The sequence below is a fragment of the Narcine bancroftii genome, chromosome 4 (assembly GCF_036971445.1).
Source record: "Narcine bancroftii isolate sNarBan1 chromosome 4, sNarBan1.hap1, whole genome shotgun sequence".
In the NCBI taxonomy this organism is placed as follows: Eukaryota; Metazoa; Chordata; class Chondrichthyes; order Torpediniformes; family Narcinidae; genus Narcine; species Narcine bancroftii.
In genome coordinates, this window is record NC_091472.1 from 303,310,287 (window position 1) to 303,336,891 (window position 26,605).

The 26,605-nt window shown below is 38.5% G+C and overlaps 1 protein-coding gene across 1 annotated transcript in view; it reads left to right on the forward strand.

Moving 5' to 3' along the window:
• Positions 1-24,577, forward strand: part of scrn3 (secernin 3) — a 35,688-nt gene extending 11,111 nt beyond the window's left edge. The window contains exons 2-8 of the mRNA XM_069935757.1: positions 7,851-8,025; positions 15,047-15,228; positions 16,298-16,497; positions 18,181-18,387; positions 20,488-20,650; positions 23,560-23,740; positions 24,211-24,577. Of these exons, the coding sequence (XP_069791858.1) occupies positions 7,851-8,025; positions 15,047-15,228; positions 16,298-16,497; positions 18,181-18,387; positions 20,488-20,650; positions 23,560-23,740; positions 24,211-24,369 (1,267 nt within the window). The 3' untranslated portion in view covers positions 24,370-24,577. The remainder of the gene's footprint in view (positions 1-7,850; positions 8,026-15,046; positions 15,229-16,297; positions 16,498-18,180; positions 18,388-20,487; positions 20,651-23,559; positions 23,741-24,210) is intronic.
• Positions 24,578-26,605: the final 2,028 nt, after the last annotated feature.

Genomic DNA, 26,605 nt, shown 5'->3' on the forward strand with positions numbered 1-26,605 from the left:
ATAGAGGACTAGATGTTAATATCCCTTATTGGACTCCTGAACTGCTGCCTAGATGTTAATATAGGTCTTTATAGAGGACTAGATGTTTATATCCCTTATTGGACTCCTGAACTGCTGCCTAGATGTTAATATAGGACTTTATAGAGAACTAGATGTTAATATCCCTTATTGGACTCCTGACCTGCTGCCTAGATGTTAATATAGGACTTTATAGAGAACTAGATGTTAATATCCCTTATTGGACTCCTGACCTGCTGCCTAGATGTTAATATCGGACTTTACAGCGAACTAGATGTTAATATCCCTTATTGAACTCCTGACCTGCTGCCTAGATGTAAATATAGGACTTTATAGAGGACTAGATGTTTATATCCCTTATTGGACTCCTGACCTGCTGCCTAGATGTTAATATAGGACTTTATAGAGAACTAGATGTTAATATCCCTGATTGGACTTCTGACCTGCTGCCTAGATGTTAATATAGGACTTTATAGAGGACTAGATGTTAATATCCTTTATTGGACTCCTGACCTGCTGCCTAGATGTTAACATAGGACTTTATAGAGGACTAGATGTTAATATCCCTTATTGGACTCCTGACCTGCTGCCTAGATGTTAATATCGGACTTTACAGCGAACTAGATGTTAATATCCCTTTTTGGACTCCTGACCAGCTGCCTAGATGTTAATATAGGACTTTATAGAGAACTAGATGTTAATATCCCTTATTGGACTCCTGACCTGCTGCCTAGATGTTAATATAGGACTTTATAGAGGACTAGATGTTAATATCCCTTATTGGACTCCTGACCTGCTGTCTAGATGTTAATATAGGACTTTATAGAGGACTAGATGTTAATATCATTTATTGGACTCCTGACCTGCTGCCTAGATGTTAATATAGGACTTTATAGAGGACTAGATGTTAATATCCCTTATTGGACTCCTGACCTGCTGCCTAGATGTTAATATAGGACTTTATAGAGAACTAGATGTTAATATCCCTTATTGGACTCCTGACCTGCTGCGTAGATGTTAATATAGGACTTTATAGAGGACTAGATATTAATATCCCTTATTGGACTCCTGACCTGCTGCCTAGATGTTAATATTGGACTTTATAGAGAACTAGATGTTAATATCCCTTATTGGACTCCCGAAGTGCTGCCTAGATGTTAATATAGGACTTTATAGAGGACTAGGTTTTAATATCCCTATTGGACTCCTGACCTGCTGCCTTGATGTTAATATAGGACTTTATAGAGGTCTAGATGTTAATATGCCTTATTGGACTCCTGACCTGCTGCCTAGATGTTAATATAGAACTTTATAGAGGACTAGATGTTAATATCCTTTATTGGACTCCTGACCTGCTGCCTAGTTGTTAATATAGGACTTTATAGAGAACTAAATGTTAATATCCCTTATTGGACTGCTGACCTGCTGCCTAAATGTTAATATAGGACTTTAGGACTCCATGTTAATATCCCTTATTGGACTCCTGACCTGCTGCCTAGATGTTAATATAGGACTTTATAGAGGACTAGACGTTAATATCCCTTATTGGACTCCTGACCTGCTGCCTAGATGTTAATATAGGACTTTATAGAGAACTAGATGTTAATATCCCTTATTGGACTGCTGACCTGCTGCCTAGATGTTAATATAGGACTTTATAGAGAACTAGATGTTAATATCCCTTATTGGACTGCTGACCTGCTGCCTAGATGTTAATATAGGACTTTGTAGAGAACTAGATGTTAATATCCCTTATTGGACTGCTGACCTGCTGCCTAGATGTTAATATAGGACTTTATAGAGGACTAGATGTTAATATCCCTTATTGGACTCCTGACCTGCTGCCTAGATGTTAATATAGGACTTTATAGAGGACTAGATGTTAATATCCCTTATTGGACTCCTGAACTGCTGCCTAGATGTTAATATAGGTCTTTATAGAGGACTAGGTTTTAATATCCCTATTGGACTCCTGACCTGCTGCCTAGATGTTAATATAGGACTTTATAGAGGACTAGATTTTAATATCCATTATTGGACTCCTCTTGTGGTGCCTAGAGGTTAATATCGGACTTTATATAGGACTAGATGTTAATATCCCTTATTAAACTCCTTTACAGGCAATGATATGGAAATGACAGACAAATTAAACAACTATTTTGTGTCAGTGTTTCCTGAAGAAGGCACAGAAAACAGATATATTAAGCAATTAAAAGAAAAATCTTTAGCCTTTATTACAGAAGGATTCTTATTGCAATTATGTAGGGCCTGGAGTATTTGTACAACTTCGGACTCCTTACCTACAAGGAGGTGTACTTGTGATAGAGGATATGCAGTAAAACTTTATTAGACTGGTTCCAAGAATCCTGGGATTGGCATATGATGAGGAATTGAGTCAACTTGCACTGTATTCTCTTGTGACCAGAACATTTATCCTAGACCTAAATCAAAACCTAAACATTCTTAAAGGGTTTGACAGAACAAGAAATAGGAGCAAGTATAGGCCATATGGCCCTTCAAGCCTGCTCTGGTATTCATCAAGATCATGGCTGATCTTCAACTTGAGTTCTGTTTTCTTGCAGTATCCCCATATTCATTTGATTCCCTTTTTATCCAGAAAACTATATTTTTTTAATGCTTCCTCAGCCCTTCAAAGGGACAGCATTCTCGAGTGATTACATTTCTTCTCACTTCATTTGTAAGTGGAGTATCCCCTCTTCTGAGACTGTGAATCCTCAACTAGAGAAATGTCCTGCCTGAATCCATCCTGTTGACCCTTATGAGAACTTTGTTTCAATGAGGCCACCTCTCATTCTTTGAGACTATCTTGAAAATGGGACATCTGCTCAATCATTCTTTAAATGGCAGTTTTCCATACCAGCAAACAAATTGATAAAATCTTAATTGTGTTCCCTCTGTGGCAAGTACATTCTATTTTTCAATGAGGAGATCAAAACTGTAAAGAGTACCTCAGGTGCTGTCTCACCAATGGCTTATATAATTGAGTTAAAGACATGTTTACTCTTGCACTCAAATTTCTGCACTAATAAAGACCACAATACAATTATGTCTTTGTGACTATAAGCCACCGTGAGTGGAAGAAACATGTTGAGTTGAGTAGAGTTTCAAACCAACTGATTTACTGATTCAAAATCGTGCACTTAAAAGGTCCATGCTGGTCCCAGCAGTCTCGATGCTCAGGCAGAGCAGAAGTGATGTCAACTTCCTGTCCGTTGTTTTGCCCCGCACTGAGAGCTCCCAAGTATGTACCTAACTGCAGACTCAACTGCGACTGCTGACGTGTGGTTGAGCCATCACATGACCCCCACCTCAAAACCGGCAATAGGAGGTGCTGAAACCACCCTATCTATACTGTCTGCTTCACGTGGCCACCCTCGCCTCTTGACTGGTGGGACCACGACTGGATGCTCAATGTCCAGGTGTGCCAGGCTTGGGGAGGTCTATGGTAAATGTCGCCTCCCAGCCACCCACATCCAAAACATAAGTTGCCCCATTGTAACGCACCACTTTGAAGGGTCCTTCATACGGCTGCTGCAGGGTGGTTTGTGCAGTTTTTCCTCATCTCCATCTTAAGTCTACTCCCCTGAATCTTGAGGCTGTGTCCCCTAGTTCTGGTCTCACCTACCAGTGAAAACAATTTTCCTACCTCAATTTTCTTATCGATCCCTTTTATACATTTCTATAAGATCTTCTCTTATTCTCCTGAATTTGAGTGAGTATAATCCCAGACGATTTAGTCCCTCCTTTTAAGTCAACCCGGTGAACCTCCTCTGGACTGCTTCCAAGGCCAGTATATCCTTCTTCAAGCATGTAGACCAGAACTGCACACAGTACTCCAGGTGCGGCCTCACCAGTACCTTGTATAGATGCAGCATTACCTCCCTGCTCTTCAATTCCTCTAGCGATAAAGGCCATCATTCCATTAACCTGTTGTATCTGTAACCCAACTTTTTGCGATTCATGCACAAGCATACCCAAGACCTTCTACACAACAGCATGCTGCAGTTTTTCACCATTTAAATAATAATCTGCTCTTCTATTTTTAATTTTTTTGGTACCTCTGGGACCAGTTGGTACGTCCTTGAGGCTGAGTTCGGTGACTGCATTTCAGCATGTCGATAGTTCATTGTCCCCCAGTTGTGCCTCTCCTAATGCCGCATAATCCACTCCCGGAGCCACAGTGTGCACCGACTGGATAGACGTCCGGGACAGCGCGTCGGACACCATTGTGCTCTTCCCCAAGATGTGCTTGATTATGGTAATGAATTCGGATATGAACAACAGGTGTGACTGCTGGCGGGCTGACCACAGGTTGGACACCTTGGTGAATGCGAAAGTGAGGGGCTTGTGATCAGTGAAGATCATGAACTCCCACCCTTCCAGGAAATACCTGAAGTGTCAAATGGCTAGATATAGAGCCAACACCTTTCTGTTCAATGTGCTGTACTTGGTATCTGGGGTACGCAAGTGTCAGCTGAAGAAGGCGATTGGCTTCCATTGGCGTTCAAGTACACCACCCACTGCTGCTTTGGAGGCGTCTACTGTGAGGGCAGTGGAGACATCTACGTGGGGGTGGACTAGGAACGTGGCGTTTGCTAGAGTGTCCTTGGCCTGGTCGAAAGGTGCCGTCATTTCTTCTGTCCAAGCTACATCTTTGGATTTGACAGACATCAAGTACCTATCACAGTATATCTAGCCTCTAACCTGCTCTTATAGCCAGATGCAACTGCAGTTCATCTTCTGGTCAATAGTCATCCCAAGGATATTGATAGAGGGAGATTTGGTGACAATAATGTGTTGAATGTCATGGGATCAAAGCTGGATTTTCTCTTGTTCATTTTGTCATTGCCTAACATTGGCATTCCTTGCCAGTGACTAGCCCAGGCCTGAATATTGTCCAGGTCTTGCAGCATTTTGATGTGCACTTCATTATCTCAGGAGTCACGAATTGCACTGATCATTATGCAATCATCAGCGAATATCTCTATTTCTGGCTTTATGAATGAAGCAAGGTCATTGATGAACAACTGAAAATGGTTGGTCCTTGGATATTGCTGTGAGAAACTTGCAAAGATGTCCTATGGCTGAGATGATTGATTTCCAACCACCACAACTATCTTCCTTTGTGCAAAGTTTGATTCCAACCAGTGGGTTTCAATTGCTGGAACCAGCTTCTACCATGTCGTAAATAAAAATGAAACATTTAATTTATAATTTAATTGTTCTGTAACTAATAGTTTATCCTTCTCTGCCTTTTAAACAACACGACTTTGAGGGAATGGAATCTCTTTTGTTTGTGTGGCATCTCAGAATTGAAGTGAAGGACCTATAAAGAAAAATAAGTGAAGTCAGTGGTGCCCTCCATCATGAGGGGGACTGCAATTCTCATGACCCTGCAAACTCAGCTTGTTTCTTTCTGGCAACAGAGAATCTCTTTTTAAAGACAATCTCCGTTATGAAGTAGTTTTCAGCAAATTACAAGGATATTGTAAGTACATACAGCTCCAGCCAAGGTGGGGACTGCCATCATGACCTGTCACAATGATCTTGGCAGCCATTCCCAGGTTTCAGTTTAAAACATTCACCTCACACCCCATTTCATGCTGAAATTTAGTTTGTTGAATTAATCCCTAAATATCCAAGGCAGATGAGGCTCCCTGCTGTGAGCTCACCCACCATTTCTTTATCCCTCTTCCAGCAGTTCATGCGACCTCATTTCTTTGCCATGTTGTACCCTAAGTTCCTTCTTGATTTGAATGCAGCATCTTGCTCTATGTCTTATGGATGAGAAAGTGCATATTTAAACATCTATCATTTCTTGCACTCCATCATGGAAGTGACTACATCGGTTCACTAGAGGAAAATGACAATAATTGCTTGCAGATAATTGCAGGAAGGGAATTGGTTCTTTAGAATTTGTGGATTTCCATTCTCCAAGCCTCAACAACATTTTCCCCTGGTCTTGGCAATTGAAAGATATTTAAAAGGTGATGGTTCACAGGCCATGACCACTGTTTTTAATCCTTAAATATGCAGTTTTTTACTGTGGCAAAAATAGTGAATATAATAACTTTATTCATAAAGCAATATCCATTAAGTATAACATTATTTATATTGGTGCAACATTAGTTGTGGACAAAGTTAATATTTTAAGCATTGGTAAGGAATTGAAACTGTTAGCTATGAGATTTTTCTATGAGAGTGTGATTATTTTTCTAATTGAGTAATTTTCTGGTGATTTTTGTCTTATCTTTTGGTGACCATTAAGACCTTAGCGCAGGCAACTTTATTTTTCAAATAACTATTTAGATTTTAAATGTTAATAGGATGGGGGAATTTATCTAATAATTTTGACTTTACTCTTTACCCTCTTTTTACCTTCTTGCCAGCCAACATTCTTGTAGCATCCTTAAATCCGAGGGGGTATTAGTTACTGTACCCTGTGCTTTTGCCTTGTGAGATTGTCCTTTTGAATTGCAATAAAAATGAGTGGAAATCATTTAGCATGAAACACGAAAGTTTGCAGATGCTGTGATTTCCATAAGACAGAAATACTGAAGGAACTCAACAAGTCTCGCAGTGTCCACAGGATGTAAAGATAAATAACCAATGTTTCAAGCCTGAACCCTTCTTCAACGTAAAGGCTCAGGCCTGAAATATCAATTATATACCTTTACCTCCCATGGATACTGTGAGACCTGCTAAGTTCCTCCAGCATTTTTGTGTTTTTACAGAAATCATTTTGCATCTAATTTGAAATTAATTGATGATCCCTTTAAATGATCATCATTCAGGTGCCTTGATGTTCAGCGTGGGCGATCATGTCTCTCCATTCGTCACGATCTCTGACCCTCTGAATTGTAGTTGTTGCCTCCCCTGTTGACCATCGGTGAAGGCTTCATATTTGAGCTGAGACCGTAATCAATGTTGAGTTCATGATTATACAAGGGAAAAATACTGAAGTGGTTTCCCGTTGCCTTCTTCAATTGTAGTGTCCATATTGGATGGGTAACCCTGGCCATTGATCAGCAGATTCATCTGCCCAGCGTTTTTAGTTTTACCATCATAAACTCCAATTTGTAGAATATGCTTGTAAAAGCCATTCACCATCTACAATCCATGGCTTTGCATGACCCTGACTGAGAGTCTAAACAGGTATTACATCAAGCCCAAGAATGACCTGTAGGCTATTGGACAGAAGGAGTGCCTTACACTGCCTTTGCTGAGCAACTGTGCAGCATCAACACCCTTTAAATAGCATTGTTATTTGGACCTTACTGTAGCTAAATGCATGTTTAGTGTTACATTAAGAGACGTAGGTTGTACTACTGAGTTCCAAATGAAACGGGCTGTGTTGGCATCATATTGAGACAAACAATGATGTACATCACAATCTCTTTATTCTTTATATTTTTTAATGGAGTTTGGCCTTTACCAATACAATATCCAATGCAATCAGTTATGAATGTGAATATGCTTTTATTTGCCACACTGGAATCAATTTAGATGCTTCTAAGCTGAATTTCACAGAAAAAGTGCAGGTGGATAATGTAGCCAGAGGTTAAGGTATTCCAGAGTTCACAGCTGGTTACTTTAAAGTTTGATCTCTTTTTTTCTCCCTGCAATAAATTGCAGAAATGACACTCAAGTGATACGAATCCCATGTATAATTTTTGCCAGGTTTGGTCAAAGATGAATTTTGTGTGAATTCAGAACCAGAAATTATTCTTTCCCTGGAAGTAAAATCTTTAAAATGATTTTGTATTGAACAGTACACAATTACTTATTATTTTTATGTTTTACTTCTCTAGTATGGCTTTAAGAAACAAATATCCCCCAATGTCTTGTGACACATTTGTGGCTTTACCTCCAGCAACAATTGATAATCGGATAATTTTTGGAAAAAACTCAGACAGGCCTTCTGATGAAGTCCAGGAAGTTGTCTTCTTTCCTGCAGCAACCTATCAACCAGGAGATACGGTTGAGGTGAGAGTATTCTATTCTTTAAATTTTCAGTATTTCAAGATTCAGTATTGCATCATGCCTACATGACTTTGGTAAGTGTAACCTTGAAAAATAAACAAATTTGTGTTAAAAGATGTTAAATTGCACTTTTTGACTAAAGAAGAATGATTATAAAAGGTTAGTTACATACAGGTAGATTTCAGACTTTACAAAATGCCTCTAAATTCTGTTCTGGAAGTCATTTAACTTTAATGGTATTTTTTGTCTGAAACACATTAACATAAGCAAATAATTGACTATACTCGGTAATAAGATGGCTGTAACTATTTTGAAGGAAACCAAGCAAGTGCAAGACCAAAATATTTTATCCAATCTGATCATGTCATTCTAAAATCTATGCCTTTAATTGCCTACTCCCCAAAATATCTCAGTTTCTAACAGAATCTGCTTCTCTTGCCCTTAATGACTACCTCTTTCATGTATTTCATGGAAATTTTGTTTTATCTAATTATTCCATCCACCTTTTTTTTGTGAGCTATCTTCAATTAGCTGTTTTTCCCAAGTTCAAGATCAGTTCTAAAGGAATTATATTTCAATGTTGTGGTTGTTTGTTCAGCACCTTAAAATTGAGTTTGGGGAGTGAATCTGTCAGCATTGATTGCCCCAAATAAATGATAAGCAGTTTCTTTATATCTGAGCAGCTACTTACAAATGCAGTGCCTTTCAGGGGTTTGCTGCTGAGGGTCTGGTGTGTTCTAATGCTCCATTATGTAAAATGATATATTATTTTAAGTTTTGCCCATGTCAGAATCATGTGTCAAATAAAAGGTAGTGGAAGTCATCTTTTTCCATCAATTTGACGTGAAGTGCATGTGCTTCAAGTCAAAGCTTTAGGTATTCTGATTGTAACATTTTTAAAAATATATTTAAAAATATCTCTTATAGATAGTTAAGATATTTAAATTGTTCCAATATGTTTAAAATTTCTTGAGAATCATTTGAACCTTGGAGTATGTAAAATCTTTTAGTATCTTTTTTATTTATCTTCAGTTTCGAGATGCTTTGGAATGCCTCAGAAATATTAAGATCTAAAAGTTTATTTGCATAGAGTGCACGGTAGTCAGAAATTTGGCTTAACCCAGAGTACCACAATATATCAACGTGGCAGTAAGATTAGTGTAGTGGTTAGAGCAACATTCTTACAGTGCCAGCAATTGTGACTGGTGTTTGAATCCCACATTGTCTTTAAGGAATTTGTACATTCCACTGGGTGCTCCGGTTTCCTCCCACCATACAAAACATACTGGGGGCTGTTGATCAATTGGTTGTAATTGGGCGGCATGGGTACATGGGCTGAAAAGAGCTGTATGGAATGATAGGACAGGTCCTCTGCAGTGATGATACATCAGCTACATTTGCCATTTCTAATGGGGTGAAGCAAGGTTGTGTACTAACCCAGTCTTGTTCAATCTGTTTTTCACCTGCATGTGGTCACATGCTGTCCAAGGTCTGGAGGAGGGACTGTACATCAGGTACCGATTGGACGGCTTTGTCTTTTACCTTCGCCACTTGAATGCACGGACGAAGTGCTTCTACACAATCATTCAAGAAGCACGTTTTGCTGATGTCTCTATCCTCTTGGGACACAGATAGTGATCTACAGACGCTGCTATGCTTTTTGGCATGGCCATCAACCTGAACGAGACTGAAGTACTCCATCAGTCCATGCCATACACCAACACCATAGAACCAATAATCACTGTTTACGACACCCAGCTGACAACTTATTGGGGAGCATCATCTTGAGCAAGGGGTCTTTGGACAAAGAAATTGACTCCTGGATCAGCAAGGCCAGCCAGGCTCTGGGGAGGCTGCATACCAGAGTGCTCAATCAACACAATGTCTGCATCCCCACAAAGCTAAAAGTCTACAGAGCTGTGGTCAACCCTTCTCCCCTATATGGATGTGAGACCTGGACTCTGTACCGATGTCACATCAAACAACTGAGAAATTCCATATGTGTGCCCTATTGGCAACATCATTGTCTCCAACCTGGAGGTCTTGGGTCATACGAAGTCCATCAGCATTGAGTCCTTGATCATCAGACCCCAGATGCAGTGGGTGGGACATGTCATCAGAATGGGCAAGCACTGAATGCCTTGCCAGTTGCTTTATGGTGAACTGAAGACTGGAAGGAGACCTCAACATCATCCATGCAAGCACTAAAAGACACAGTGAAAGAAACCCTATGCTTCTGTGACATCCAGCTAAGAGAACTAGAAGTTGCGGCTGCTCAGATGTCGCTGGCGAGCCCTGTGCTACAAAGCCTACACCAGTTTTGAAGGCAGGCGTTGCCAAAAACTGATGGAAATACACAAACAGAGTCACAAAGCAGCAGCCACAGTTGTTACAAAAATGGACCCAGTACTCCTATTTTGCTAGACTCTGCGCTTCCAGATTGCGACCGCAAAATAACCTTCATGTCCACATGTGAACTGCACAACATGTCTCCTTCAAACCGAAGGAGGACCAATATGTCTAAATTTTAAATTTAAATCTCATCTTTCTCTATCCCATAGTTCCCATTGGGAATTTGGAGTGATTTTGATTTTTCAAGATTCATGTACTAGAGAAGAATATGTAATATTACACAAAATTGCCTTCTGCCTGCTGAGAAGCAAAAGAGAGTTTCTTCAGAGTGATGGATTCACCTCCAGCTCTCCCACAACTTATGCAACCGCACAGACTCCTGTTTGATCTAGTGGCAACCTGAGCTCCAGATCCAAACTTCTGACACAATCAGGAAGCCTTCAGGGCCTATGGCCCTTCAGCAGACCTTCTTTCCCTCAGCACACTCTCGAATCCTGGTTCCCATGAGCCTGTTTCCAGCAGGTCCCCCGACTGTGTTACCTGCACCATGCGTGGGTCCCTCAGCCACTGAGCCCCTCGCTGGTCTGCCGCCGTGGTCACTGTCCTGTAGGGTCATCTCCTCTGCTTCTACTTCTCAATGGGGTATGCTCAACCCGTTTCTGGTCCACTCCTTGTGTAAGCACATTTCTTTCAGCATAAAATTCCATCAAATTACTTCAATGGTTAGTGCAAAGCCTAATATTATAATTCACATAGTTTCAGGTTTTACTCGTTATTTCCTCGGAAACTTACCTGCTGCAATAGTGAAACTTAATTCTTTGTTTTAGTTGAGATTTGTGGCATCCGTCAGTTTTCATGCTTCAGAATCATTCCAGATGGTAAGTGTTAATTAGTGGAACTCAATGTCACATTCTAGAGTTTTCTAAAATGCCATTTTCATGGTGAGAAGACTTAATTGACCATAGAACAGGCCCCTTTGGCTCTGTGTCAAAACATTTTACTGCCTAGTCCCACTGTCCTGCACCCAGTCTATAGCCCTGTTCCCATTCAAATTCTTCTTAAATATTAAAATTGAGCCTACATTCACCACTTCAGCTGGCAGCTCATTCCACACTCCCACCACTCTCTGTTTGAAGAAGTTCCCCCTTATGTTCCCCTAAACATTCCCTCTTTCACCCTTAACCCATATCCTTTGGTTTGTATTGCACCTAACCTTAGTGAGAAAAACCTATATACATTTACTCTGTCTGTACCACTCATAATTTTAAATACCTCTATCAAATCTTCCCTGATTCTTCTCTGCTCCAGGGAATAAAGTCCTAACCTGTAACTCAGTTCCTGAAGTCTGGGCAACATCCTAGCAAATCTCTGTACTCTTTTTATCTTATTAATAGCTTTCCTGTAGTTAGGTGACCAAAACTACACACAATACTCACCTACCCTTAGTGGAAAAAGCCTACCTACTTTTACTCTATCTATCCCCCTCATCGTTTTAAATACCTCTATCAAATACCCCTTCATTCTTCTAAGCTCCTGAGTATGAATTCCTGACCTGCAACCAAGTTTCATTAATGGCCACAATGTCATAATTCCACGTGCCAATCCACGCTCTAAGCTCGTCTGCCTTTCCTACATTACTCCTTTCATTGAAATAGATGCACCTGAGAACGTTTCCACCACATTTAACCTGTTGACTACGAATGGTGCATGCAATTTTCACATAATCTTTTCCCTCCTCTACTCCTATATCTGCTCTGGCACTCTGGTTTCCATCCCCCTGCAAATCTAGTTTAAACTCCCTAGAGCAGCACTAGCAAACCTTCCTGCAAGGATATTAGTTCCCCTCTGTTCTGATGGGGCAGGCCCCACCTTCCCTGGAAGAGAGCCCAATGAACCAGAAACCTGAAGCCCTTCCTCCTCTACCATGTTTTTAGCCATGTGCTAAGCTGCATTATTCTCCTATTTTCTAACCTCACTTGCACACGGCATGGGTAGCAATCCTGAGATCACAATCCTGGAGGTCCTGTCCTTCAACCGAGCACCTAACTCCCTGAACTCTCTCCTTACAGGATCTCCTCACCCTTCCTACTCACATTAATGGTCCCGACATGAACGACGATATTTAGCTGCTCACTCTCCCTCTTGAGAATGCCATGAATTTGATCTAAGATATCTCGGATCCTTGTACCAGAGAGACAACATACCATTTGGGATTCTCGATCCCTTCCATAGAACCTTTTATCTATCCCACTAACTATGGAATTCCCTATCACTACAGCTCGCCTCTTCTTTTCCCTTCCCTTCTTAGCCATAGGACCAGACTCCATGCCAAAGACCTGATCACCGTGGCATGTCCCTGATGGGTCACACCCCTATCAGTATTCAAAATGATATACTTGCAATTTAGGAGAATGGCCACAGGGGTCCTCTGGACTGCCTGCCTGTTCCCTTTCCCTCTCCTGACTATCACCCATCTACCCTCCTCCTACCTCCTAGATGGGATAGTGGCTCTGTAACTCTTGTCTATCACCTCCTCTGTCATGAATGATCTAGAGTTCATCCAACTCCAGCTCCAATTCCTTAATTCGGTTTTTCAGGAGTTACAGCTGGATGCACCTCTCGCAGATGAAGTTGTCAGGGATACTGCTGGATTCCTAGATGACTCACATTCGGCAAGAGGAGCATTCCCTGCCTTGGTTGCCATTGCCACTGTCTATGACTAGAGGGAAAAAAAAAATATGATATATAAAACCTGCCTTTACCTGTGCCTACCTGCTGAATCTTTTTTGTTCCCCAGCCCCTATTGCCAATTCTTCTCATCATTCAACTGGGTAGAGCAGACACAGCAATGTCTTGGTGTCCTTGGTGGAACACTGTATTTCAGTCATTGTACTGGTTGGCCTGCCCCCGATACTGTAACTCCTCCCCCTCCAGGATCCCTAATGAAGGTGGTATTGCCTAATCCCCCTCCCTCAATACTACCTTGGAATCGGGCCAACAGCATGTAAGCTATGACTGATTTAAGCCTGTGAATCTCAACTTCTGACCTGTCGAGTCTAATTGATAGCGCTACAAGTGCTTTACAGGACCACCTTTACCCTAGCAATGACACTATCCATCTTGTACTTATCCAATTAAATATTAGCAGGTTTTAATAATACTTCAACTTGGGAGTTAGGCTCCAATTTGCTATTTTTAAAGGTAATCACCTACCCACTTCTTACATTTTCCCTTTGTGAAATGAACTGAGCAGAATTGTCTTTTCAGTCGCCACACACTTGAGAATAATGCAGAAGTTTGTATTCTTTTGAATACTGCAGAGACTATTTTTTCTAATATTTGTTGTGATTATATGTGGATTTGTTGGGGATAATGCTCACATTGCATCCAGATACCTCGTGAATATTCTGTGAATCACATTCTTTGGTATTGAACTTTAAAATGTAGATGGTGTTGAAGTGAACTCTTTATTCAAATCTTACATAAGAATTAAAACTTCCAGTGTTCAATTTACACAGTTATTTGAATATGATATTGTGACAGAGTATATAGAAATGTTTTTGGGAGATAAATTAGGAAAGGTTTATTAGAGCTGGTCACTTTAAAACAGATCTTATTTGAAATTCTAGAGCTATGCTAGACATAGTGGCTTCTCACACCTTTTTGCAAGAGCTTTGAAGAGTGCTCAAGTGGTAATGGTTTCTTGTTTACCCAAAAGCAACAGATGGAAGAGAATGCTGGCTTCGCTATTGTCTATAGGAGACTTGCTGTTGTAAGAGGGTCATGTGGTTTTGGAAGCAGAGAGAATCAAACAGGCTTTCTCTCAATGTGTGTGTGTGTGTGTGTGTGTGTGTGTGTGTGTGTGTGTGTGTGTGTGTGTGTGTGTGTGAGAGAGAGAGAGAGACACACACACATACAGATCACTTGTACAGTGTCAAACAGTACAAGCTGGAAGAAGCCCAGTTGGAAGATGGCCTAGTCACAGGCCTTGTGGTTCATGCAAGAGGAGAGGACTTGTTGGCTAATGTTTCACTTGGAATAAGAGAAGCAAAAAGGAATTCTGTGGTGACTTGAAAGAAAGGTTATCATCTGGAGACCCTGATGGGGCACATTTTGTCATCAAGACATTGAGGTGACTGATGGAAGTACATCAGTTGTGGATGTGCTGGAACCATACATCTCTCTCTGAAAACCAACAAGAACCTTCCTGAGCGGTAACCGTTTATCTTTTGAGTACCAAAGCCTGGTGAACTTTATAAATGTTAAATTCTGTGGACAGTATAAGAATTTTCTGCAACCAGTGAACTTGGAGGAATGAGAAGTGAGATTGGACTGTGAACCAAAGAATTTTTCTGAACTTACACACACGTTACATACACGTGCACTTAGAATTAGAAGGGGGTTAAGTTAGGTTAATTAAGTCAGTCAATAGTGATAAGTTAAAATGTGATTCTCTTTTCATGTTTGAAGATAATTAAAAGTGACTTTGTTTAAGTAACCCTTTGTCTTGGTGAATATCTACTACTGCTGGGTTTATGGGTCCTCTGGGCTCATAACAATATCAAAAAGCCATTAGAATGAAAAATTATTTATTAATAATTTGGTCTCTGTTCATGTTAAGTTGTATGGTGGAGATGTGAAGATTTAAGATTTTTATTTTGTTTTTTTTTAGTGCACATATATAAAGATTGATCAGGTTGGAAAGACACATGCTGTTGTTCTTAGCCGTCCATCTTGGTTATGGGGGGCTGAAATGGGAGCCAATGAACATGGTGTATGCATTGGCAATGAGGCAGTCTGGGGAAAAGAGAGACAAAATAACAAAGAAGCCCTCCTGGGCATGGATTTAGTAAGGTTTGTATTTCTTTACAGCAATTTATGCACAATCTATAATGTAATCTTGTTGCTTATTATTGAGTTTTTCCTTTTATCTGCCAGCAGGGTTTATTCGTCCATTTTACTTCCATTGTGCTTTCTAAAGTCATCCACATGATGTGATGCCTGTTGCTTTCACCAGAGGTCACTGGTGTTTCTCTCTATGTTAGTGCTTGGGTAATGTTTTCCAAAGAACCACTCCACTTAGTATTTATAATGTCATTGAGTTTGTCCTGTGCTACAATTCTTCTAGAACTCTGCATTCCTTCAACTTTGCCAACCAAGCAACCCCAATTTTATTGCCCCACCGCTGGTGACGATGCCCATGGGTGATTGGGGCTTTAGTTCTTGCATCCCTCCCCAAACTTACAACTTGAAATCTCTGTCCTAAATATTTCTTACATGTCTGAAGCGTTGGGAATTGCCTTCTATCTTCGGAACTGCTTTCATCGCCCATCTTCATCGATGCAACCTTGCAGACGGCTGAGCCATTTTTAACCATCCTTTCCTATTCAAAATCCTTAAAACATTTTGAGGCCTCCCAAAACTTTGGCAATCATTCTTGGAATTACACATTTGAATTATTCCAAAATCCACTTTTGTTAAGTGACCCTTTACAAAGTCACGTTTGGCATTCTTTGTGACAAAAGATAGGTAGAATTAATTTGCAAAAACTAACACATCTTTCAGTATTATTTGGAAATGTGTGAACTTTATTTTGAACTTACTTGGTAAAATTAACTTCACTTGAGAAAGGGATATAATGAAAAAAAGCATTAACAGAATAATTGATTAAAACTTAAATATGAAATTAATCCAATATAACACTACATCACATTCCTGCACATAATATGAATATTATGCATTTATTTAAAAACAGAACTAATTGTTTTGGTTTGTACCACATTGTTTGAACTTGAATATCTGACAGATGATATTCTATAGGTCAACATTTCTTGTTGACTGGTTTGAATCTCAGTTATTAGAAGGACAATTTATTTAGAAATGAAGTACTGTACTTATTTATGAATTATGTACACTTTCCTAGACTTGGACTTGAACGGTCTGAAACAGCAGAGAATGCTGTCGATATTCTCACCAATCTGTTGGAGAAATATGGACAGGGTGGAAATTGCATTGAAGATCAAGTGACATTTACGTATGACAACAGTTTTCTGATTGCTGACAAGAAAGAAGCATGGATATTAGAGACAGTTGGTAAATACTGGGCAGCAGAAAGAATTTCAGGTATCTTAAAATATACATCATTCTTGAAGTAAAAATTATTTGCTTTTTGAAATAAAACTGAAACATTGACAATTATTAAGTTATGTTCAGATACAATTAATCTTTTGAGACAAAATTTAGCTGATTTTATTAATGTGTATCAGAATTTTTGGAACAAAATAGTGTTGTGGAATCCTAAAAAATATATAATTCAGAGACATTAAGTTAATTAATATCCATGCCTCACTTGCGTGCCCAATAAAACTAACACAAGAGTTTGCTTTTTTGGCCTACCATTCTGTCAATAATCTTCCATATAATGTTTCAAAATAACAATTTTTTCATGAAATTTAAACTATTTCTCTTATTCCTTGTCCAGCTCTCCTGAGTTGCTTTTGTTCTCACAATTTCATTGTAACCATTTCTTTCTCACCCCTGGCCTCCTCACTTCCCAGACATTGTGAGGGATTTCAACTTCAGTGAAAACACTAACTTGTGTATTTTTAACATCTTATCAACTTCTTTATTCTTATCCTGAACCTTATTACTTTCATTGATTTTTTTTTTAATTGGGTTTGTGGGTAACCACGATGGGAGAGTCTAGGTCAAGAGGGTACAACTTCAGGATTGAAGAGCGTCTGCTTAGAACAGAGATGCGCAAGCATTTCTTCAGCCAGAGATCACAAAACAAAGGAACAGAAGCAGGCCACTAGGCCCATCGAGTCTGTTCCGTAAACCTGAGGGTGGTAAATTTGTGGAATATGTTGCCACGGGCGGTTGTGGAGGCCAGGTCATTGGATGTATTTTAGATAGAGATTGATAGGTTCTTGATTAACCAGAATATTATAGATTATGGGCAGAAGGCCAGGCAGTGGGGCTGAGTGGGAAAATGGATGAGCTCAAGATTAAATGGTAGGGCAGACAATGGGCTGAAGAGCCTATTTTTGCTCCTATGTCTTATGGAAACTGAGGATTGGGAGGAGTGGTGGAGTAAGGATGACAAACTATTAGGTAGATGTAGAGCATTAAAGTATAATGTACAAATGTGTCCAGAAACATTTTGGCTTTGATGTTGGAAAAATGAAATCCTTATGTGTGGGAATAAGAGGCAAAGTGGTTTGGGTGATGTTTGGTGACAACCATGAAGACCTCTGTGTGACTGTTCAAAAAACAGCCTGAGCAAAGGTTATGGCAGTCTGAAAATGAAGTTGAAGTTTAAAGTTCTTTCCTTTGTCCTTTTCATTTTTCCCGAATTATTCAATGGAAAATGCTTCTTCTCTTCCCACCTCTATCCCCATCACTACAACCCCTGTCTGAGCTGGATGTGTAAGTCAGTCTGGTAATTTCACATTTTGAATTTAGGTCATATGTTAAAGAGGACCAAGGGGCATCGAATGGACTGGGATGTGGGAGAGAAAATCTCCCTTCAGTTTTCTGCTGCTGGTCATAAATTGAAAAACGGGAAGCAGAAAATCCTAAAATGAGTAAAGGCAATCATTTCAAATTTGCAGATATTGTTGACATCATCGAGATGTTATTATTGTGGTTTACTTGGACAACAATCATTATTATGAAACAATCACCTAAAACTTGAATATATTTGCTGAACTGTTAATAGTATTAGAATGATTAACAACAGAAATTATTGAAAGTAAATAGCCGTTAAATGCAATATTATGGTTTTACATATTTTGTTGTACTCAGAAGGGGTACGAAATATTTCCAATCAGCTTTCTATAACAACGAAGATTAATAAAGAACACCTAGAGCTGAGAAGTTATGCGAAGAATCAAGGCTGGTGGGATGGTAAAACAGAGTTCAATTTCAGTGCTGTGTATTCCTATCAGAATGCTGCGGATGAATTGGATGATCGATATTGTTCTGGCCTTCAGCTTCTTAATAAGCATAAAGGTAATTAATATAGAGGATTAACTTTGAAATTGGTCATGCACATATAGAATTATTAATTAATTTTCTCAATAAGCAATCTTTAAATGGTATTAAAGATAACACCATTTTTTGAGATGATGTAAATTATTTTCCAGTTTAAAAAAAATCCTAAACCTATTTGACAAAATTGGAGTTGAAATTTAATTTGCCTTCATGAGATGAGGTTATTTGTTTCATCTTTTTAAATCTTTCTTTCCTTTTGATGTTATACCTTATAAATTGTAGCCCAGTTCTTACCACGAACAGGAGTTTTTTTAAAGATAATTAAGCGAAAGTTTACGTTAAAAGGACTAATATTCCAAGGACCCCTATACAATGCTGTAGCATTAAGAATGATAATAACAGTGTGAGAGAGTAAAGTCTTTCAGCTGTAAATAGTGGACAATGGATTTTGATTTTTAGGACATTTCACAGTTTAATTTAGTAATTAGTGTTGATCTAGGAGAGAGTTTTTCATGGAATTGGAACATTGCTAGAAATAAACATCAGAGAGCATCAAATGATAATAACAAATAAAAGTACTGTTATGAGCCCTAAGGACTCAAAATCCACAGAAATAGAAATTCACCAAGACAATGGCTACTTAAACAAAATTGGTTTTATTTTCTTAATACAGAATAATAATAACTTATCACTATTAAGTTACATAACTTAACCTCCTCCTAATTCTAAGCTCACGTACGTGTGTGTGTGTGTGTGTGTGTGTGTGTGTGTGTGTGTGTGTGTGTGTGTGTGTGTGTGTGTGTGTGTGTGTGATTGATTGAGATGGTTCTTTTACACTGTCCAATCATTTACTGTTCTCTTCTCCAAGTTCACTGGTATCAATCAGTTTTCAGTACTGTGCACAGAATTAAACAGTCATTACAGTTAACAAGCTCTGGTGCCTTAACTTAAGTTGTTACCAGTCAAGAAGGTCTTTGGTTGGTGCAGTGATGTTCTTTGTTCGTTGGACACACAAACTGATTTCCTTCAATCGGCAACCAAAGTGTCTTTCCCAAGAAACGTGCCTTCTTCCAGGTTACCCCAAAGAGTTCTTCTTCTCCCCTACTTCAGGAGAAACACAATAACCAGCCACGACAGAGATTTTGAATAGGCTGAACTCAGAACCCGTCTTGAAATGGGGTCTTAAGCAGGCTTTTCACTTTTCAGCCTTTCACTGACTGCAGCAGATTTTATATCTCTCTCTCTCTTTGTTTCTATTTCTGTCTCTATTTGTCTCTGTTCCTGTAATGTGATGTTTGAATATGAAAAATGACCTAAACTACCTAATCTTATTCCCCCTTTTTATTATCTTATTCCATTACTGTGATGCAACAGGGTAGATAGACATTGTACTTTTAAGTAGAATTAAATTGAGCTACAGCATGTGAGGACAAAAAGAGTCTCAATAAAATGAGGGCTCTTTTCCTGGTCCTTTAGATTTGTTCTGATTCTGAGGTTGCTTTAGTTCCCAATAATATGAAAATAGTTTTTATAAACTATATATACATGATGTTTGCTGAGCAGAGAAATAATCAGGTGCAAACTGAAGAGGTTTTAGTGTAAGGGATGTATAGAAAGTTTATAAGATTTTAGATATTCGTAAAAAAAAATCTTCCGACACTTACTAATGAATGGTAACACTCACCTAGGAGAGGAAAGATGTAAAATAAAGTTTCAGATCACGTAAAAAGAATCACTAAAGCAAACTAGGCCAGAAAATCCTGACAACAACAAGCTGCCTGCATTTGCTACTCAAGCGTAAATTTACCTTTTGTAGATTCCCACTTTAATTTGTTGCTAAATGGTGATCCTTGCCAGAACAGAGTGGCAGGGTCTTGTCCATGTAAGTGTAACCCCTGATGATGGCAGAACAACGCCATATATAAAAAGCAAAAAAAAACTTATATAGTTGTTCCCTTCAGAGTAGCCATTTGCCAAACCTATAAAAGCTATGTGTTTCTGATTTTAACAAGGGAATCCCAAAATCCATAAAATCCCATTATTTCTGCCTTTATAATGACCTTTTTATTGTTTTCAAATTTGAAAGTTTATTTTACATTATGTTCATAATCATAACAGGAAATATTAGAGTTGAAACCATGATGGAAATTCTCCGGGACAAAGAGAGTGGTATTAACATGGAAGGTGGCTTCACAACAACAGGAAGCATGGTCTCCATTCTTCCAGTAGACAGCAATCTCCACTGCATTCATTTTTTTACAGCAACTCCTTATCCTGAGAGGTAAAGCTGCTTCAATTGTTCAGATGTTTCATTTTGTTTTATGTTTTTTTTTCTAGATTGAGCTGACACTATTATTAAGATTGAAGTCATTTTAAATAAAAAACCATTTAGAACCATACAATAAAAATCAAAAATCAAATTAATACTGTGTCAGAGAACAAAATAGGTTGAAATAAAACATTTCAGTGGATATAGAGGAGAGGAAACAAATCTGAGAGGGAGAATTGCTGAAGAGGACAATGAATAAAAACTGGAAAATGAAGGCAGATAGTCAATGGGAGCGAAGAGGGAAAGTGGTGTGAAAACCCATTACAGAACCAGTTACAGAGCCAACTGAGCAGAGTTGAATGAGATTGAAGAACAACTAAATGAAAGGTTAACAAGTAAAAACAGAACAGACAAAATGTAACCACTGATCAATCAAGAGATTAATGGTCTAAAGGGGCCAAAAATGGCAGAATGTTATTGGGACAGGATATAATGGTCAGTTGGGAAATATTGTGAGGTATTATCTGATAACATGGGGAGAACTGGCAGCAAGGAATCAAAGATTGGCAATCGCTTGTCTAAATGTGTACTGCTCACAAAATACTGGAAACGAAATTAAAACCATCAAGTTATGTACAACAGTTTTGTGGGACAATTAAGTTTGAGTCTACTTTATTCACCTGTTGATTGATTGGACTGTAATTTTCCTTGTTTTAGATTAACTTCTATTAAGTATCTTAGTTTCTTTTATACGTTGCATAAAATTTGTAAATCAATGTCTTAGAGAACTGTGTCATTTTTTTGTGGTTAAGGTTTCAGTGAATTCCCTTTGTCGTAATTCCATCAGTCTGTTGATCCATCTGAATTTGCATTTTGTTCTATGGGAACTCCAGTATATTTTCATGCATCGTGGACGTAGCCAAGGACAGATAGGTACCATTTGAGTTGAAGCTTCAGCTGGAAAGAAGTAAACCTGGAAGTGAGAGATTTTTGGATAATATATTCCAGAGAAACTGTCCTATTAATGCCATGGCTTTATTTTTAAAAGTTCATAAACTTAATTGAAATGCTGCATCTAAGAATCAAGCTGTATCTGTACAGCAATGTATCCAGTGTTCCGAATAAGAGGGAAACGGGAAGCTTTGGTACTGTGAATAACCATATAAAGAGATCACTGAGATATTGCAACAGCAAATTCAAGATTGGGAATTGCAGAGTATTATGTATTTGGAAAAGATAAGAGGGGTAATGAGATGCATTAGTGATAAATATTAGAGATGACAAGTGGAAAAAACTAACAAAAACAACCTCCTTTTGAATAAAGATTAAATATATTAAAAATCAATATATTTAATCACCTTCAACCACCTATACATGGAAAAAGATGTGATGGAAGAAATGTTCAGACCAATTTGAGGAATTGGATGAAAATTGAACAAAAGAATGGATTTCCTGCAGTATTTACAGGACATGGTTCTAACCAAATATATGCAAAGAAAACGAGGAATAAACCACAACATATAATAGAAGCAGGAGAACATCAAGAAAATAGTGCCCATAATATCACACTTTTTGACCTGATATATAGATGAGAAAACCAAGTTAATGGATTTCAATGAAGATGATTGCCAGAGACTAAGAAGATAAAATGAATGACAAAATTAGCTGACAACAACAACAATAAAAATAGTATTTAACAGAGTGGAAGTAAGAAAAATATTTCCACTTAAAGCCAAATACACACATGACACAAGAGAATAATTGAGGATGGAAAAGCACACAAACTGCAGAGGAGTCTGTGATAAAGGAGAGTACAAAGACATTTGGAGAAAAATATCCAGAGAAATCAACACTCTCATATGCTCCCTATCTGTCTGTCATCCTTCACCTCTCCCTGCTTCACCAAACCCCTGCTCGCTTTTGTCCCACGCCTTCCACCCGCTCCTCCCCTCTGGCTACCTCACCTCTCTATGGTCTCAACTCAAAAGGTGGACCATTCCATTCCCCACCCACAAATGCTCCTTGACCCATTGAAAGGAGTTAAACAGGAAAGTCTGCAGGTGCTGTGATTGTTGTGCACTCTCTTACCAGATGGCATTAATATCGATCTCTCCAGTTTCCATTACACCCCTTCCCTGTCTCTCTCTCTTTCCTCCAGCTCCCCACCCCCATCTCTCCATCCACCCCAACCAACATCGCTTCTCAGATTTTTTTTCTCTCTGCCCGCCCACCATAGCTAACTCTGACCATTTGCCTTATGGCCCCCTTCTTTCATCCTCTCCTCTCCTTCCCCCACCTTTTTATTCAGGCTCCTGCCTGCTTTTTGGTCATACCTTGACAAAGAGCTCATGCCCAAAACATTAGTTATATCTCTTTGCTTCCTACAGACCTGCTGAGTTTCTCCAACACTTTTGTGAATTGACACACTGAGTTGCTCCAGCAGTTTGTTTTATTTTTGCCTCAGGTCCAAGCATCTCTTGTGTCTCTGACAAGCAGAACTTCCTTCCTCTGTGCCTTGCTGACAGGCTAACTGACTGTTGCAGTACATAGTTTGAATATTTTAATAACACGAGGTCTCTCATCATCTTGGATTCATTTTTATAGTTTCATTTATGCAGTTAGTCAACAGTCAATATTTATGTCATTCTCAAAGTCACCATTCTCAATGCATGATGGTTTGTTTGGTCAAGCTTTTGATGATTTTCATATTACAGAAACATATTGCTCACTGCCACTTCCAAATAGCAATCACCAAACGTCATTGTTGTTGCACACTTTCTTGATCAAGGAAGAAAAGATCACCCATGAAATAGGTTTTGAAAAATGATACATTTTGTTGACAGTTTCATTGAGTATTGTAACTATTAAAAGAATTATGAAGAGTTGGGATTTATAAAACATTCTGATCTGTCCTTTCTTAGGTCTGTTTTCAAACCATTTATCTTTGTTCAAAATATGAGGCAGTTTTTACAGACAAGTTCACCTTCATTTGGTCCTGATGATCCAGTAAAAAAAATTCCACGGTTCCAGAGTAAACCAGACAGAAGGCATGCACTCTACAAAAAGCATGAATTGGCAGCTCCGTACATGGAGACGAAAAAGGTACTTAAAATAGGTTATAATCTGTTCATCAGGGTTGTGAGTTAATTGCCATTAATCTATGATTACACAATCGGCCATCATTCAACAAAAATGTTACACTGGCTTTGTACTTCTGCTCGCAGCTCTCTGCTAATTGCTATTTTTTATCCCCTGAGGAGAGTTGAAGGGAGGTTGAGAGGGAAGAGTGAAATTGGGTTGGAGTGGTGAGGGAGAATGAACAAACAAAATACTCTTGAGTTGTCCACAGCAGTTGCTGGTTGCACCATGAGGACCCAATTGATGTGGAACAGCCAACAAATGGGTGTTGTACCATCGCTGTCATCGCTGATACTTGGAAATGTCAGATGGATTGGCTGCAGCTTTCCCCATTTTCACACCCAATCCTGCGCTCTCAGATGCACCAAGTGCTGTTCTTCTACCTCATTGATCCGCATTACAAGTATTCTCTTGATATTTATTTCAATCCCCAGAAAAAGGCTTCTAAGATGCTCCAAGATATAAAAGCTCTGGAAAAGAAACAACTTGAAACTGTAGAGGATGTCCTACAGAATGGAATACCAGATACAACAAAAGTTGTACACATCTTCTCTAATTGTGTAGCTGAGGAAATAGCAATTTACAACATATAATTAGCCAATTGCTACATATTTCGGTCCTGATATTGCTGGTTTGAGTATATTTGTTGATGATGATTAAACATCCACCGTACAAAGTCTCAAATTGCCCTTTTAATGTCCAATATTTATTTTAAACCATGCTATTTCATGTGTGATCATACTACTTTAATGCAAATATTAGCATGACATTAATCTGAATACAATAAAGTAATATTGTAAATTGATTTTCCTGGCTTGGATCAAGTTTTAACAAAAGTGCATGCTTAAAATATGGGTGTGATATCCCCTTCCCTACCAGGCTCCGTGTGTGTGACTTGTATTTGGCTACTACTGGAGGCTTTAACAGCCATTACCCTTCTGTGTTTGGTATGGATTAAAGCATCAGGAGCAGGTGCAAATTGGGGTGACCCACATGGAGTCATACAAATTCAGTTTTAATGCTTGTTCCTGATAAATGCTGATGCACTCCTCTTACTTAATTTCACAAATTGGGAACAAGGACTAGATACAATTATATTTTATTTCATGAAACATTTATTCACCTATTTTTTGCAAAAAAAGTTAAACATTGTAAGCATCCCTATAATACTCATCTGTCTCGGAGATTACATCCTACTTCAATTCCTACTGCCAGCCAATCAGTGCATTAATTCATTCCCACCACGTTTACATCGAGGCCCAGAAATCTGACATACTCCTTCTAGCACTATTCTTCAGATGTAAGATCACCTGGATTGTTTTCTGTGGTCATGAGCTAATGGCGTCACTTTGGGAATCACAACTTTTACGGATGGATACAACACATATGAAAAGCACACTAAAGAAAATGACTTCAAACAGTGAAAGAGAAATTATTGGAACATAACTGTTACACATTAAATGAGGAGTGATGTAATTAGGAGATATAAATTCTTCACACACAGTGTAATCAAAATACCGTGGACTGCTAGGTAGACTGGAGCAAAAAACCTTTGAATCATTCAACTTTACATTTTATGACATCGCTTTTTGTTTCCAAATTTTATTTTATTAGCACATGCAACAAAATTGCATACAAAACTGGAAAATTTGACATATCAAAATCAATACATGCTTTTTTTTTAAAATCGTTTTCTCCCCCTCCCACCCATTCCCTCCCACGCAGAAAAGCCCCAAAGAAGAAACAAAGACATTTAAAAAAGAAAAAGGCAAAAGAATACACTAATTTTTTTTACAATACTGGATATTACCTAATTATTGAAATACTTACTACAGTTTTATCTTTTAAATATTATGTATATAGTAAAAATAAAACATAACTGTTTAATATATAATGCTTAACTCAAAATCTAAATATATATGTTAAAAAAAAAACCACACAAATAACATCGAATAAAGTCAAATAAAATGAAATTAATTGAGGTGAAGCCAGGGAGTGACAAAATTCATACCAAATTCTACCAATTAACATATGTTAAATTACTTATAAAGTAATAACACCAATTTTTTTTGCATATTTGTTCTTTAAATTATATGTAATCTTTTCCAAAGGTATACAACTTCTCATTTCACCATGCCCTCTATCTTTAAAAGTTCTTTATGATACCAATTTAATATTGAATTTTAACTAATTTGAACTATATCCCCAAAAGAAACAGGATTAAGGTTTCTTGGGAGCTTAACACCTGTTAAAGAAAATCTATTAAATTAGTCCAAAAGGTGTTCAATTTGGGGCACGTCCATGTAGAGTGTAAAAAGTGCCTATATCCTGTTTACATGGAAAACACTTATGGTTGGGGGGGGGAGGGGCAGGAGGTCACGTGATGCCGTAGGGAATGTAGCTCTCCCTTACAAATCCCGGGGATTTTAATTTTAAAAAGTACTAATTAAGTAAAGTTTTTAATTATTAAAGTTAATTTACAGTCTTTTTAAAATACTGAAAATTTTAATTACAATGTCACTGAAAAAAAAACTCCAAAAATTACACCAAAATAAAAATGCGAACCGAGGAAAGAAAAAGAACCTGGGCCTACCTCTTCAACAAAGCCGGCCTTTGGAGTTCTTCCTGGATCTGCTGGAGACAGCCCTGGAAAGGGACCGTCTCATGGAGCCATCCCTACAGCTCTCCGCAAAGATGGTGCCATCCTAAAAACTACGAGACCTCGCGCATGCATCATGCTGCAGATGAAAAAAATTAAAGGGAAAAAAAAATCTTCACCCCCTTTTAAAGGGTCAGTCCAGTGCTTCAGGTCTTCAAGAAAAAGAAGAC